The sequence below is a fragment of the Nipponia nippon genome, unplaced genomic scaffold (genome assembly GCF_047370975.1).
Source record: "Nipponia nippon isolate SJK-2023a ecotype South Korea unplaced genomic scaffold, ASM4737097v1 scaffold_3, whole genome shotgun sequence".
NCBI classification, from domain to species: Eukaryota; Metazoa; Chordata; class Aves; order Pelecaniformes; family Threskiornithidae; genus Nipponia; species Nipponia nippon.
Genome location: NW_028262347.1, coordinates 15,292,253 through 15,306,420, shown reverse-complemented (window position 1 = coordinate 15,306,420; position 14,168 = coordinate 15,292,253). Strand labels below are relative to the sequence as shown.

General features: G+C 36.5%; 1 protein-coding gene across 9 annotated transcripts in view; it reads right to left on the bottom strand.

Moving 5' to 3' along the window:
- KMT2E (lysine methyltransferase 2E (inactive)) overlaps positions 1–14,168 on the bottom strand; it is a 63,404-nt gene that overhangs the window by 20,196 nt on the left and 29,040 nt on the right. For 7 of the 9 annotated variants that reach the window (XM_087768037.1, XM_087768038.1, XM_009462889.2 and 4 more), the window contains 9 exons: positions 13,796–13,876; positions 12,688–12,746; positions 8,381–8,553; positions 7,076–7,114; positions 5,258–5,470; positions 3,712–3,842; positions 2,488–2,605; positions 2,114–2,223; positions 238–499 (listed from right to left, as the gene is read on the bottom strand). In XM_087768037.1, coding sequence (XP_087624163.1) covers positions 238–499; positions 2,114–2,223; positions 2,488–2,605; positions 3,712–3,842; positions 5,258–5,470; positions 7,076–7,114; positions 8,381–8,553; positions 12,688–12,746; positions 13,796–13,876 — 1,186 coding nt within the window. Of the gene's footprint in view, positions 1–237; positions 500–2,113; positions 2,224–2,487; positions 2,606–3,711; positions 3,843–4,385; positions 4,511–5,257; positions 5,471–6,116; positions 6,192–7,075; positions 7,115–8,380; positions 8,554–12,687; positions 12,747–13,795; positions 13,877–14,168 lie in introns of those variants that run through there. The other 2 variants (XM_087768044.1, XM_087768045.1) reach the window with 2 other exon arrangements.

Sequence of the window (14,168 nt, the reverse complement as noted above, 5' to 3'; positions counted from 1 at the left end):
GTTGGACTAGATGACCTTTAAAGCTCCCTTCCAACCTCAACTATTCCATGATTCTACTGAAAAATAAAAAAAACCCTGAAAATAGTGCAAAAAAATCTAGACAACTTATCCATTATTATAATTTTTGATAAATCTCCATACTCCTTTTCAGTGACTTGTTAGAATTCCTTTAGTAACTACAAAAGGAGAGTATTTGTTTTTAAAATTTTTTCTTTCTGATTATCTTTGTGTCAATACCTGATTATTAGAAATGGACAGCCTGAGGGGAGAAAGCTTCCTCTGTTTATTATCTGCAATTTTCATTTTGGTGGCTGCTCCTTCACAGTCCAATGTGATGTTCTGATTTTGAGTCTCCTTTTCTCTTGAAACATCTTTCTCTTTCTTTCCCTTCTTCCTTCTGGTTTCATATCCAGTATTGATGTTTTCTGTAGGCTCAGAACGTCTGAGAACCGGACATTCAGGATTTTCTTTGAGGCAAGCACAATCCACTTTGTATTTACTAAAAGCAAATGCAAGAAGGCGTATTTTGATTAGGCTGTACAGCAATGAGATTTTCCAATACTAAATCACACAAGCTGATACATTTCACATTAAACATCTGCTATGATGCAAACCAAGCATATTAAAAGCACCTGACTCAAGTTTTCACCAAAATATACAAAATTGCTGTAATTCAAAAATCTCATCTACTCATTAACAGAATTTGCTTAAAAGATGGAAGACATCTAAAACCTGAGTATACCCTGGGTAGAAATATATAACCACCACATTAAGGAAATTAACAGACGCATGGAAGGAGAGTTCTTGCTTTATGCAAAGACAGTAGACACAATTTACAGAACGAGCACACTGGAAAGAACTCAGAGTCACTTTGCACAATTTTAAGTTCCACTTGGATACATAGGACCTGTTATTCAAACATATTCAAACTTACACAGGCTGCCAGCTCCAGGTACTAAACACAACTACTACATACTTTCAAAAGGACAGGTAACAAAACCCCAAAAAACCTATCAACCAGGCAATTTCTCAGGTTGTCTTCATGTGAGGGATGTAGGAGTATGTCTACAACACTTAACAGTGCAAGGCATCTTGAGCCAGTCTGAACCCAAGTTGATTAATACAGGTAGTACTCTACAGACATAACTAGTTCAGGTCCAGAAGCAGTGAAGGCATGTCTGCACAGCACTGCACCCAAGCTGACTTACGAGCAGATCACAGACAAGTGTATTACCTTGGTGTAGCAAAACGTGAAACAGTTGGACTGCTTCTGGACCCGACCAAGTGCACATACAGAAATAGGCTCTTCAGTGCTTCAGTTTCCAAGGTCAGTATTAGCCTAGATGTTCCTGCACAATGTACCTATACCCTAGAACATTTCCTACTAGCCAAAAGAAATCATTACTAGATTATATCACTCAAAGGCCTTATTTTGACAGCAGATTTCAAAGAGGTGTTTGAATAACAGTTCCTACATATGTGAGTGGAACTTAACCGATTATTTCCTCTACCATTTCAAAATGATGCTTACAGATAATGGCAACAGTTTATTAGACCCTTCCCCAATTCATCAACCGAGTAACAGCTATATTCAGGAAAATGTGTAATAGGTTATGGAATCTAAGGCACTAAGCATTCAGTGTATTTGAACATTCTTAATCACACATTAAACAAACATGATTTATAACTAAATTCCACAGACAGTGTCTGCCTCAAGTTATACTACAGACACACTCTGAAATAAATAGGGCGTTACCAAATAGTTCTAGATTTTCTTCCCTCTACTCTCCCCACAGTATGGGACACCTATATATGATAAATTTTCATAGTGCATCTTTATTCATATTCATCTAAGTTTGTATCTTTTCCACCTCGTTTATAAGTAACTGCAACATTGCTGAATTAGCAACAGATATGCAGTAATAAAAATACAGAAGAAACCCTGCCCCCCCCCCCGTTCATTGTAAATACAATGCTCAAGGAGCCCTGTTATTAAAGCGTGCAAGTAAATGATAGAAAAAAACAAAGCCACTCTGAATTCACAACTCTGAATTCAGCTTGTAACTTAACAAGCATTAGATGTACTTTAGAACAGCATGCCCAAAATACTTACCAGTTTCCATAATCAAAATCAAATGCTATAGTAATCTCTGCTCCCTTTGGAATGTTATGGATGGAGTAAATATAAAGATGAATTGTTCCATCTTCAATTACATGCCTCACCTATAATTCAAAAGAACATTATTAGATTATCATGAATTACTTTGGGTTTTTTTGGTGTGTGGTTTTTTTGGGTTTTTTTGGTGGGTTTTTTTTTGTTGTTGTTTTTGGTTGGGTTTTTTTGGTTTTTTGTGTTTTGTTTTGTTTTTTTTTTAAAAGCACCTGTATAGAAATTGTAGGGATTGCTCAAATTATTCAATTGGGAAACTCAAGGAGAAGGGGACTTCAAGTAAATAAAACCTAATTTAACGTTATGTATGTGCTCACCTCTGCATTTGGTGTACACGAACGCCTGATGAATCGAGCTTCATTTCCGAAAGTCCTTGCATCAACACACATTTCTAACCCATGGAATTTGGAATAGAACAAGACAAATGGGTATGGCCTGAAAAAGATACAAGAAAACCAGAGATTTATCATTTTTAAAGACGCTAAATATCACTTACTTTTCAGACTAGTTAGCTTTGTAACACGATTTTTGGCATGATACACCAAATTCATGGGTTAATCCGAGAATGACACAATTGTATTTAAGCTTCATGATTCTAACTGGTACGTTCTCCAAACGTGTTCTCGGAAAACCGAAAGTCTGAGTTACAGCCCTGAATGTAATTCTTCTGCATAGGATCTAAAGGGAGGAACAGTAACAGGGCAAGCACTAGATGTGGAAGACACAGGGTTAAGATTCTTCATCTTCCTTAAATTTTTCTTACTGCAGGTCCTAAAATGAAACTCAGGTACAGATCTAGGAGCCTCACAGAATCACCTAAAAAACAGAATAAAATAACACCTCCACATTGCTGCCTAACAATACTGCCCTGCAGTATCACTGGCACCCAACCCTCCTGACGAAAGGGGGCATCTAAATACTTTGCTGAGATACGCATTAAGTTCTGCTATTACAAGTGCCAGGGAACCCTTCCACCTTTACTGAGCACAAGCTTTGTGTTCTCTCTCCTCGAACAGGCTGCTTGCAATTTCCCAAGTAGGTGTGTCTGTGCAGTTAGTGGCAGCACTGAAAATCATCCACGGGAAGAAGCAAGCAGTCACACATTGCTCAGTAACAACCAACTAGAGAATTCTGGCAGTAAAAAGGCCCCAAGTTCACCTGTGTCCAATTCCGTTCTCAGCCTAATGGACTTAAAATCTATTTCTCTCAAAAAAGAGGATGTCTTTGCCATTACCTTCTGAATTATTTCAGTATGGTAGAACCTGCCAGTCTCCAGTTAAATGTGCACAACTAGCCAACTAAGAATGCAGGAATCCTATAACCAGGGAAGAACAAAGAAAGAGGAAACTAACTCCTAAGCAGATCCATAAGGATATCCAGAAGAGAAGGGGAGACCAGATTCCAGCTGCAATTATTTTTAATCAGACAACAGTAAAATGCAAGACACTGCTGGTAACAAAGGCCCACTTGTACTTCAGGCAAGAGTTTCGCAAAACAGCATTTTAACAGTTACCTTATTAGAACATTCAGAATAAACAAACCTTTTAAAGAAATATCCATTAGCTTCAAATTGTTCTCTCAGCATGAACTTTCCTCTGTATTCAATAATAAGTGCATCAGGAGGCAAGTCTTTGGCAGCTTTTAAGATTTTCTTGTTTTTTTGCACGTAACTCTATAAAGACATAAGTTAATTTATGAAGTATCATCTTCTACTATTTTTCCATTACTATTAACAGCAGATTATACTTTCACAACTACTGAACAATTCTATACAAACTAAAAAACCCCTCCTTTTTGTAATTAAACCTCCACACTGATTTGATCAAACTGTCCTGTTCCCCTACCAATGCAACTAGTTATGAATTTAGATTCAAGGAATGCTTTAGCCCTGATTCTCCAGCACATGGCTGAAAACCAACATATTAATATTCTCACAATTCAAGTACTATATCCCTTAGTGCACTTAACTCTCACCACTACTAGGACCAATCGCTGCACTGTTTTGCATAACACTTTCAAAAGGCTTCAATTCCTTCAAACAAAACAAAACATGCAAACATAAAAGGATGCTCATGATTCATTCAAGGAAAAACAGAACAGGAAAATAACAAAATCATAATAATAAAAAAAAAAAGAATCCTGAGAGAGTTTCCAAATTTCTTATTTCCATATCTTTAGATGGAAGGATGGCTTTTAATTAAAAACCAATACATACCCTGACAATTAGTGAACTCACACCTCTCATAACTGTCATCGCCAATCAAAAAGGAAGTAGCCTCTATGTAGGCTCTGTAAGCAGGGATATTCCTCTAAGGAGGGTGTCCCATATGCCATGATGGTCTTTGAGGAAAAGAAGCAAAGATGCTTCCATTAATCTGCTACAGTAACTACTCCTTGAGATTTCTGCTATAAAATGCTATGTTATAAGGCTCTGATTTTAAGCTGATAAGGAACTGATGTTAAGGATAGAAAAAGACTGCACAATTTTTTCATAAACTAGAAATTACAGGATCACAAGAGTAAAAAATAAATCAGTATCAGAATATCACCTACCATCACAAACATCCTTCATGAACTGGTAAATGAAGTTCTATTCTATCTGAATACCAGACTTACCATATCTTAAGAAAAACGTGGACAATTAACATGTTGATACATATAGCAGAAAAAAAGATTCCAACTTCAATGCTTCTATCTACTCTAACCACTCCTGATATTCCTCACAGAGCAGAGAAACAGCAGCAGCAAAGTTTACTGCGCTATGCCCACCACAAAGGACAGTCTAAGGACAATTAAATGTTCAGGCTAAGGCTAGCATCTTACTTATTTTTATGAGAACTGATATGCAAGTGTAAACATAATCAGGGGTGATACAGGATGTATGAAAACCAATTACAAATTCTGAAAAAGCTGTTAAAACTCTGACGCTTAGACCTCTGGTGAGACAAGATACAGAAAATGAATGTGAAGTCCCGTCCCCCCATCCCCCCCCCCCCCACTTTTTTTTTAAAGAAAGGAATCTAAATGGATATCTTTGTCATGGTACAAAACCAGCATGCAATAACACAACATGGCACAGCTCATTACCTCTACTGGAGGTTTGAAAATCAGACTGCTGGTGCTGACTTCTTTTTTGTCATTTCCATTGCCTAATCTCAGAGCTATTTTTTGTGCCTCCCTCTGGACACCCTCACTGTACTGGTTGTTGTTTGCTTCTTCATAACGATCCATCCATGCCTTGATTTTAGTTTCCCATCCAAAGTTCGAACTGTCAGTAGGATCAATCTCTGGAGCTGAGCCCTAAAAATTAAAGTGACCAGATATTACAAGGTAAGACAAAGATATTAAAATAAGTCTACAACAAGACACAAAATGAAGGGCAAAGGTATGCCATTGCTTTAGGGTCTTTTTCTTTTTAGAAAGTCCGGTATAAAATTCTGCATTACTTAAAAGCATTGAGTTGAATACAGTAGCACTACATTTGTCCTTTCATGAATTTTATCATTTCATAAGTATCACCCAAGTTCAGGAATACACTCCCTCTTCAATAGGGATTCTAGCTCTTAGTGGGATGAGAATGGAGACTTGACACTGTTTCCTCCCACAACTGCACTGCATCATGAATCTATGAGTGCAGGAGTTGGAGAGTCAGATCTCCCTTCCTACTCAACTTTTGTGAACATATGCAAATATAAAGAACTCCAGCTTCCATCCTATAATACACAGATTTGATTTTCCCCTTGCAACTTCAAGGGTCATGCTGTATCTTTTTTCCACTTCACATCTTACTAAACTTTACTAATCCTACACCTACTACATTAAGGTTATGACTCTAATGTTACAGGCTTTGCACAGATCATTTTTCTCCCCTTATCTGTTCCTCACTAAACAATTTTCTTCTGCAGTGCTTCTGATCCTTTCACTTTTAAAGAAAGTGCTGTTGTACCTCCAGACCTCACAAGCAGCAGCCAGGCTGCAGCCAACCAATGCTCCTTACGGACAGCAGCAGCCAACCAACGCTCCCTTTTCTATCCACCTGAGCAGAGACACTATTAAACATTAATAAAACATCAAGTAGTTCAACAATTCAATTTACCTGTTACTGATTACATTTCTTTTGTGCATCAAGACAACCACACACACAAACAGCATTAATAAAAGCTGTGATGCTAAGAAAACCATGAACACACACAATGGAACCACAGAAACAGCATATTCAAAAAGCACAAAATAGAGATTTTCTTTCCCCATTCTGTCTTTACTATTGGCAAGTCACATCTTATACATTTTAAGTGTAAATTGTGTCCTACTTGTTTTCATATATCCCAAGGATGAATAAACTACGAGAAATACCTAGTTTTCCCACCATGCATATTTTTATCTCACAGAAAATTTAAAGACTGCTATAACACTTAAATCTTACAAAGCAGACATCCCAACACAATTCCTTAAACTATGCCAGCATTAGTGAGTAGAGTCCCATCAGATGAATACATGGACGTATGACAGAGCAGAATCACTAGTTTAGCTTTCAAATACAGAACAGCCATTTCATTCCTTTGCTGCTCAGAGCTATGAAAAGCTGGAGATACTAAGTTCAAATGAGGTGTGCACTCAATTTTACTCCCTTGGCACAGCACAAACAAGCCCTAATTCCTCCACTGGCTCTTGAAAACCAAGCATTCTCAGAATAAAAATTTACACTATATTATTTCAGTTAACTTTGCAGGACATAAAGATGTAGTGCTCATACCTTAATTTAAAAGTACTATGACGCGTATATATTACATTAGTTATCAAGAGAATTTTACTGCTGAATATATAGCACCAGTTGCATTCTTGACGCTTCATATTACTTAATGTACAATTAAGGTTTAAAACAAAAAACAAACAAAATCACATTACCTTTACTCGTGAAGATTTCCTGGATCCTTCTCGAAATGCCTGAAACAAAGTTAGATATTTATATTCTTTGGAGGAAATACAAAATCTCTTAAGGAATTTAAAATCTATTAATGAATTAACAGCTGTTTGGTGTGGACCATTCTCAACAAAACATGCAAGACAATGACAACAGAACAAACTACACTGAAATCTCAAGATGGCAAGAGCTTACATCTCTCAAAATATATTTTAAAAAACAATTCAGCATTCCAAGCTAAGTGCATACTGGATGTCAGAGCTAGTAGCACAGGTACGCTTACCCTTCCCCTACATTACAACATGACCCTCTAGAATTTCAAACTTCAAGGCAAAGTAACTGAAAAGTTACTTACGGAACACCCCATACTTATCAGGTAAATCTGTAAATTGCCCATATCCTTCACCACACTATTTGTGGAAAGAAGGGAGGGGGAAGCAGGTGTCACAGATGTCCTATAATGTTAACTTCTTTCAAAAGTCTGTCATTCTACAACAAAACCTCATTCTTTAAATCATCTCACACAACGTTGGGAAAGAACAGAAGAATATGTGGTAGTAAACTTATATTCAGAACCATTCATTCAAAAGGAAACATTTTACTCAAGATTTCCAAAAAGATAGCAGTAACCAATTCGGACTTCTAGTTTTAAAGGACAAAATTCTCAAAGCCAGTGAAACTGAACTGCAGAAAGGAACTTGTTAGTTTAGGAAATTCCACGTACTTTTACTTCTTCACATATATTACATTTGTCTTCACATATATTTTATTGCTTATACCTGTAGCTAAACAGTATAACATCAATATCCTGTTTACCAAAGCAGCTTAGTAGCTAACTTTCTGACAGCACACTTCCACACAATTTCAACTCAAATAAATGGACATGAAGTCACATCAGGACAACTGACAGCAAACATTTCTGAACTTAAAACCACCACAACTGAAGACTTTCAGACACAGAATTCTTCTTTGGGTATCCAAAGTCTGTTCTGCCCCACCTCTAACTGTACCAAGTGGTCTAGTAAATGCAATTCCTCCTTACAAATTCTGCCTCAATTATAAAATTGAACTTTCATGGCTAGTACACATTAACTTAAGGGGCTGGGAGGAAAAGAGGCAAGGAAGACTGTATCATTTACTGCAGAGTATTACATTTCAATCTGAAGACAGGTAGTAAAATATTATTAGTAACAGCCGCCTGATTTTTAAAACGAGTGTCTCTTGGTAGGAGATGTCACATAGCTATAATTTATAACAGAGTCATAAAAAGAGAAATTACATTCACTCACTTTTTTACATTTTGCTATGTTCTGTTCCTTCTCTCCACTTTTTTTCCTTTTCTTATCATTGACTTTTGTAACTCTTGTAGCAGTTAAAGTAATTGTAGTTGGTGTATGTTGAAAAGCAGTATACAGTTCCACAGGAACCTCATCACCACTCTCTGTTGCGCTGGTATCCCCATCTTTAAAACAAAGAACATTCTGTAAATAAACAAATACTGTAGAAAGAATATTCACTAGTTAACTCTACATCTGCTTTTAAAAAACAAAAATGTGTACTGACAAACGCTTCAAGCACTCACATGCAAAATTCACCAACAGTTGCAACAGTATGAAAACAAATGACCAATGAGAAGCTGGTAACAGATGTTTGTAATGCCAAGTAAGAAAAAGATACCAGATTAATTCCATCGGAATTATGTTATCATAGTCCATTATAAGCAAAATTAGAATCAGAACAAAAGTGTTCAAAAAAATGTATTTGTTAATTCATTCACTTATATATAGCTTTTACTTGTAACATGGCTTCAGGATTCTCTCAGATGACTGTATTCTACAGGGGATTAAAATTAATGACTGCCCAGCATTTCTTGCGAAGCCCTATTAATCAGTCATGTGTAAGTTGTAATCAACTAGTTCAGCATCAATTTGCAGTGTCAATTGCCTTTTTCAGGATAAATATGTTGCTTTAGCCAAAAGCCTTCTCTCCTCAAAATCCCCTAACAATAACATTCTGCTACTCAGGGAAGAGAAAAGGGAAGTCTATTTTACTCGTTAAAACAAGACCACACACAAACTGACAGATATTTTTCCTTTGTGCTGTGCACCCGCAGACCTAAAAGCCAAAGCCTGAAATTTAGCATACATCAGCATTTATGTCAGACAAATACATTTCCTGACCTGAAACAGGATTACCCTAGTTCTGTCAAGATGAAAGGCTGTGAAGTATGGGGAGGATTGGAAGAGAGATGGTGCACGTAGATAGGAGACTACTGTTCACATGTGCTCAGTACAGACTTCTCAGATTTTAGCAGCTTTTCCAAATATTCTGCTTTCAGTAAATACACTTCACACTAAGCAAGACTTTTTCTGAAACTGCATAGAAGCAGGCTTTACAGATACTTAATGAGAGCAGAGAAAACATTCCTTCTGAGCTCAGAAGGACGTTGCTTTAATCAGTGCACTCAACGGTTAATTGAAACCTTCTTTACTAAATAAAGAACTCCAGCTACTGGTTACTCCAGATTTTTCTTGCTCACAACATTCCTTAACAGGATTCTTCTGTGCATAGTAAGCAATCCAATTTTACCATCTTGGTTGTTCTTTTGAACAATTTATTAGGCACATAATTATATTTCATACATTAGGAGCTGATGATGTTTTCCGAATTTGTTTACATCTCTGCAGGGACTATTTTCTGAACTAGGATAAAAAAAAAAAACATATAGAAAGATGAAACGCCTAATCGAAGAAAAATGAATAGCAGAATAACCAACGATTGAGAAATGAAAACCTAAGGCCCTCTTGAAATTGTAAATGTTTGTAGTCCATACACTAGTGCCTACAGAATCGTTATGTCATAGCCGAACACCTCCCCCTGCCCAACCCCCCTCAAAACACTGTCTTCCTTAGGGAAGCAACATTTCAATATTGTTGCCGACACTGTGCCCTAACTTACTGTAAAGAATAATTACCTCAACTGAACATGTAATTACAGAGCGTTGTTTTGAGACACTCCTTCCTAACCTACATAACCTGCTTTCACTTTGGAGAGCCTTAGTAAAGCACACTAAGTGAAGATTTTTGCATCTTGGAAGGCAAGATACAAACTCTCCAAATTTCACAAGAAGTTATGGGCCCAGACTCATTTCCCCATATGCAGCAAGTGATTTCATCAGCACCAATTTCAAGACCAGACAGCTTGAAGCAACATCCTTGAACATGTTACACATCTAGATACTCTATCTTTAAAAAAACCCCAAAAAACCACCCCAACAACAACAAAAAAAAAAAAAACCCAACAAAAAGCCAAAGCCAAAACCAAACCCAAAGTGTCCCGGATGCAACTGACTAGGGGCTCCACTGAACCATAGCAAGCAATCCAATGCACAGTAAGCTGCATCAAAGTACGCTCTTATACCAGAACAACAAAACCAACACCACCACATACAACCACAGGCCCCAGAACAATGGGCTATAGATGTTGCCAGGAAAAAACTAAAGTCCTAAATATATACTAACTCATCAAAGAACATCCAAATAATGCAATCTTACCTTTAATCAAACACCTGTAATTTATTACTAAGTTACAAGGAACATTCTGCTGCTGTTGAATACTTAAAACATTTAATAGATACATTCAAATTGATGCCACTTTTGCTTTACCTACTTGGAATCATCTATGAAAACTGGCCATTTTTACTAATGTCTCATGGTAGACAGTTCATACTCAGAATTACTTTAAGTCTGATTGAACCATGTAACATCAGTCAACATACAAAAAGTGCGTTTAGCCAAGCAAATGTATTGGCTAAATGAAAGCTAACTAGAGATGCAAGCATACATTCATTTCAAGTTACGTATTATAAATCATAGTAATTAATATTGCACTTCAACTGAGTCTTAAACAGGATTAGAATTTGGTTTTGGTTTTACTCTCTTTTGATACTTAAGATTTAGCATTTAGTATTTACTTTCCTATTGAATTCATAGAACAGATTTAAAAGACTGATCATCAGGATTAATGAGGGTGGAACACTAACTTCAAAGGTAAAATCTCTTCAGCTCCTGCTAAGATTTTTACTCTCTCTCTCTCTCTTCCCTTAAGTTTATAAGTAAATGATCAGATAGTGTGACTACAAATCTGAAGAGATTACTTAAATAGCTCAGACCATCAACTTCCCCTATCCTATATGTAAATTCAAGTTCATTCTCACAATATTGTACCACTTACTGAACTCAAACTCCAAACAAATTATAAATGTACTTGGTCTATTATTTTAATAGAATCAGCAAAAATTAATTTTAAATTCTAAAAAAAACCAAAAAAATTTTATATCTAGCAGGTCAACCAAAACTTTACAAAGTAAGTTTGGTTTTGTTAAAATGAAAACAGACAAAACAAAAAATGACTGTGGTGTTCTAAATAAGTCATTAATGCCTTTAAGGGACTTAAGGCAGCTTAGCACTGGACAGCAGAAAGCATCAACCACACCAAGAAGCACTATTAAGCCACACGCGCTTGTAGGCCACATCACACACTTCAGAATTTTCTGAAAGCGTATGAAGTAGGCAGCAGGACCTTATCTACATGGTATTTTTAAAAGAAATCCTAACACGCACACACACACTTGCACATACCGTAGTACTTCACAGATATGATTTGAAAGTAAAACATATTAAGTTTAGGAGGATGACTTCATCCCAAATTATGACTTTTGTAATAGGAGCTTGAAAGTATCACCTCTCAACCAAGAAACCCACAACGAGTTTTGGTAATGGCTGGACAGAACTCCTGACAAGTGAGGCCAGCTGAGTTTTGAAATTCTGTGAACGGTAGGAGAGCTAATTTCATAAAATACAGAGACCAAAATAGGTACTTGCACTACAAGCCTCATCTAGTTATCAAAGGGCAAAAAACCCTCAAAACATCGTATAATTGTATTACCTAAGTTTAAAATTTTTCTCATCATCAAAACAAACCCCAAAACATACCAATACACACACCCAAATCTACAGCCAACAAATCAGAATTAAGATTCCCTCTCAAACTATGCTAGATTGTTTTAAGTCTCGGTTATGTAATTCTCAGAGACAGGAATATCACCTGCAATGGAATAGTTTTAAGAGATTAGTATGAGGATATGAGTAGTCTATAATATGAAGGAAAAAACGAGAGCGCTGAGAAATAATTTTTTTCCAAAAAGAAAGTAGGCTCAGTTACACTCCCTTATCACAGAAGAAGAACCCTGAACCTTTTCCATCTTATCATCAGTAGCTTACTCAAAGTAGTCTAGTTATTATAAAAAGCTATATCCAAACTTTAACGATGTTCAAACAGATTTAATTATTCCACAATGATAAGAAAAAAGGTAGTGGTGACAACCTTTAATAAAACACGTGGAACTGCAACAATTCTGATATAATGTTACCTTAGTAACGACAAAGTCAGGTAAAAGGCATTGATTTACCAAACTTTATATGCTGAAGGCTATAAAAATTGCAGGAAACATGCATACACTCTTAAGTCTATGCAGTTGATATATACTTATTTTATAACCTTTACTAAGGAAAAAAAATCTTTAAGCTTTACTCACCTGACATATTCTCCCTTTTCCTTCGTTGCAACAGCACTGCCCTTTCTTTATCTAAACTCCTGAAATTAAAAAATAGATTTTATTCCATTTTTCACACTTATGCATCAATAGATCTAAGTATTAAAACAGACCTTTTCATAGCTACCATTTTCCATTTACTATTACAGAATAAACAATAGACTAGCTGAATGTTTAGATACTTAGAAAAACATCAGTTGTGCACTGTTCCGCTCTATTTTAATACAAAGCACATGCAAGTATCCAAATCACTTGAAAAGATAACGGAACTTGATAGCTCAGAAGAAAGATTGACAGTTGGTCCATGGATTACAGATAAGCAGGCATTAAACAATTCTGCAGATTCTTCAAAACAATCGTCACAATACAAAACAAATATTCTATGACAACAAGGTCCAAACTATTTCTCAGAAATAAAAGTATCATTTATTAGTATTTAAAGTGTTCTGAACAGACATGTCTTTTATTCACTGTTTAATTAACAATCTGCAACATAAGTAACAGGTAGCATTTTATCCTCTACATCACAGGACAACTATGACAAGAGTCCGGTATAATCTACCTACCACACAGGCAGAACAAAATGCCCTCCTTGTCATGTCATATGACTTCAAGTTTGAGGGGGGCATACAAATGCTCATTCCAGAGCAGGAATCCTCCAAGTGAGCACTGTAGCATATTGGAATGAGGCCGTAAAAACAAAAGACACTGAGAAATACTGGGGGGGGCAGCTGACCTGAAAACACTGCTGTTACGGGGTTCTCAACATGTAACTGCCATGAAACGAAATATGGAATGGATTGTGTATGTATTGGTCAGCCTGAGAAAGGATCCAGGAATCACTGCTATTTCGATAGGCGTTTTAAGGGTTTATCCCTGCTGCCCAGCGAGGTGAAACAATGGCTACTGCGACCAAGGGAATGGAGACTGGTAAGATCACCTGCATCAGAAATGTAGCTCCTTTAACCAGAATTGTCAGGATTATGCTACATGGTCTCTGTTTTATCTTTTGGTTGTTCCAATACCTCCTCTTTTTATATTCTCTTCTCAATCTAGCTATTTAAAGTTCAAAATCAACAAAACTACTCACCTTGGTTGACAACGTTCACACAGATATATGTCAGGAATATGCTGCCTGTCAATCCCCATGCAGTCAATGTGCTGCCAGACACTTTAAAAAAAAGAAACAAACACGTTTTTAAGTACAGTTTTTAAAATTCTGTGCATAATACATACACACACACACAGAGAACGAGCCATTTTTTTTTTATCATAATCTTTACTCAGATTGAATACTGCCTAAAGCTACATCTCAATCACTGTCTTCGCCACCACTCTGCTAGCTGATTTTCTATTCCACTGATCACTGTAATTCCAATCTTGTGGCTGTCTCCTGGTGTCTCTCTGCTTCTTTAGACTCATTTTCCCTCTTGGAAATTTTTCTCTAACGCTGGAAATAAAAA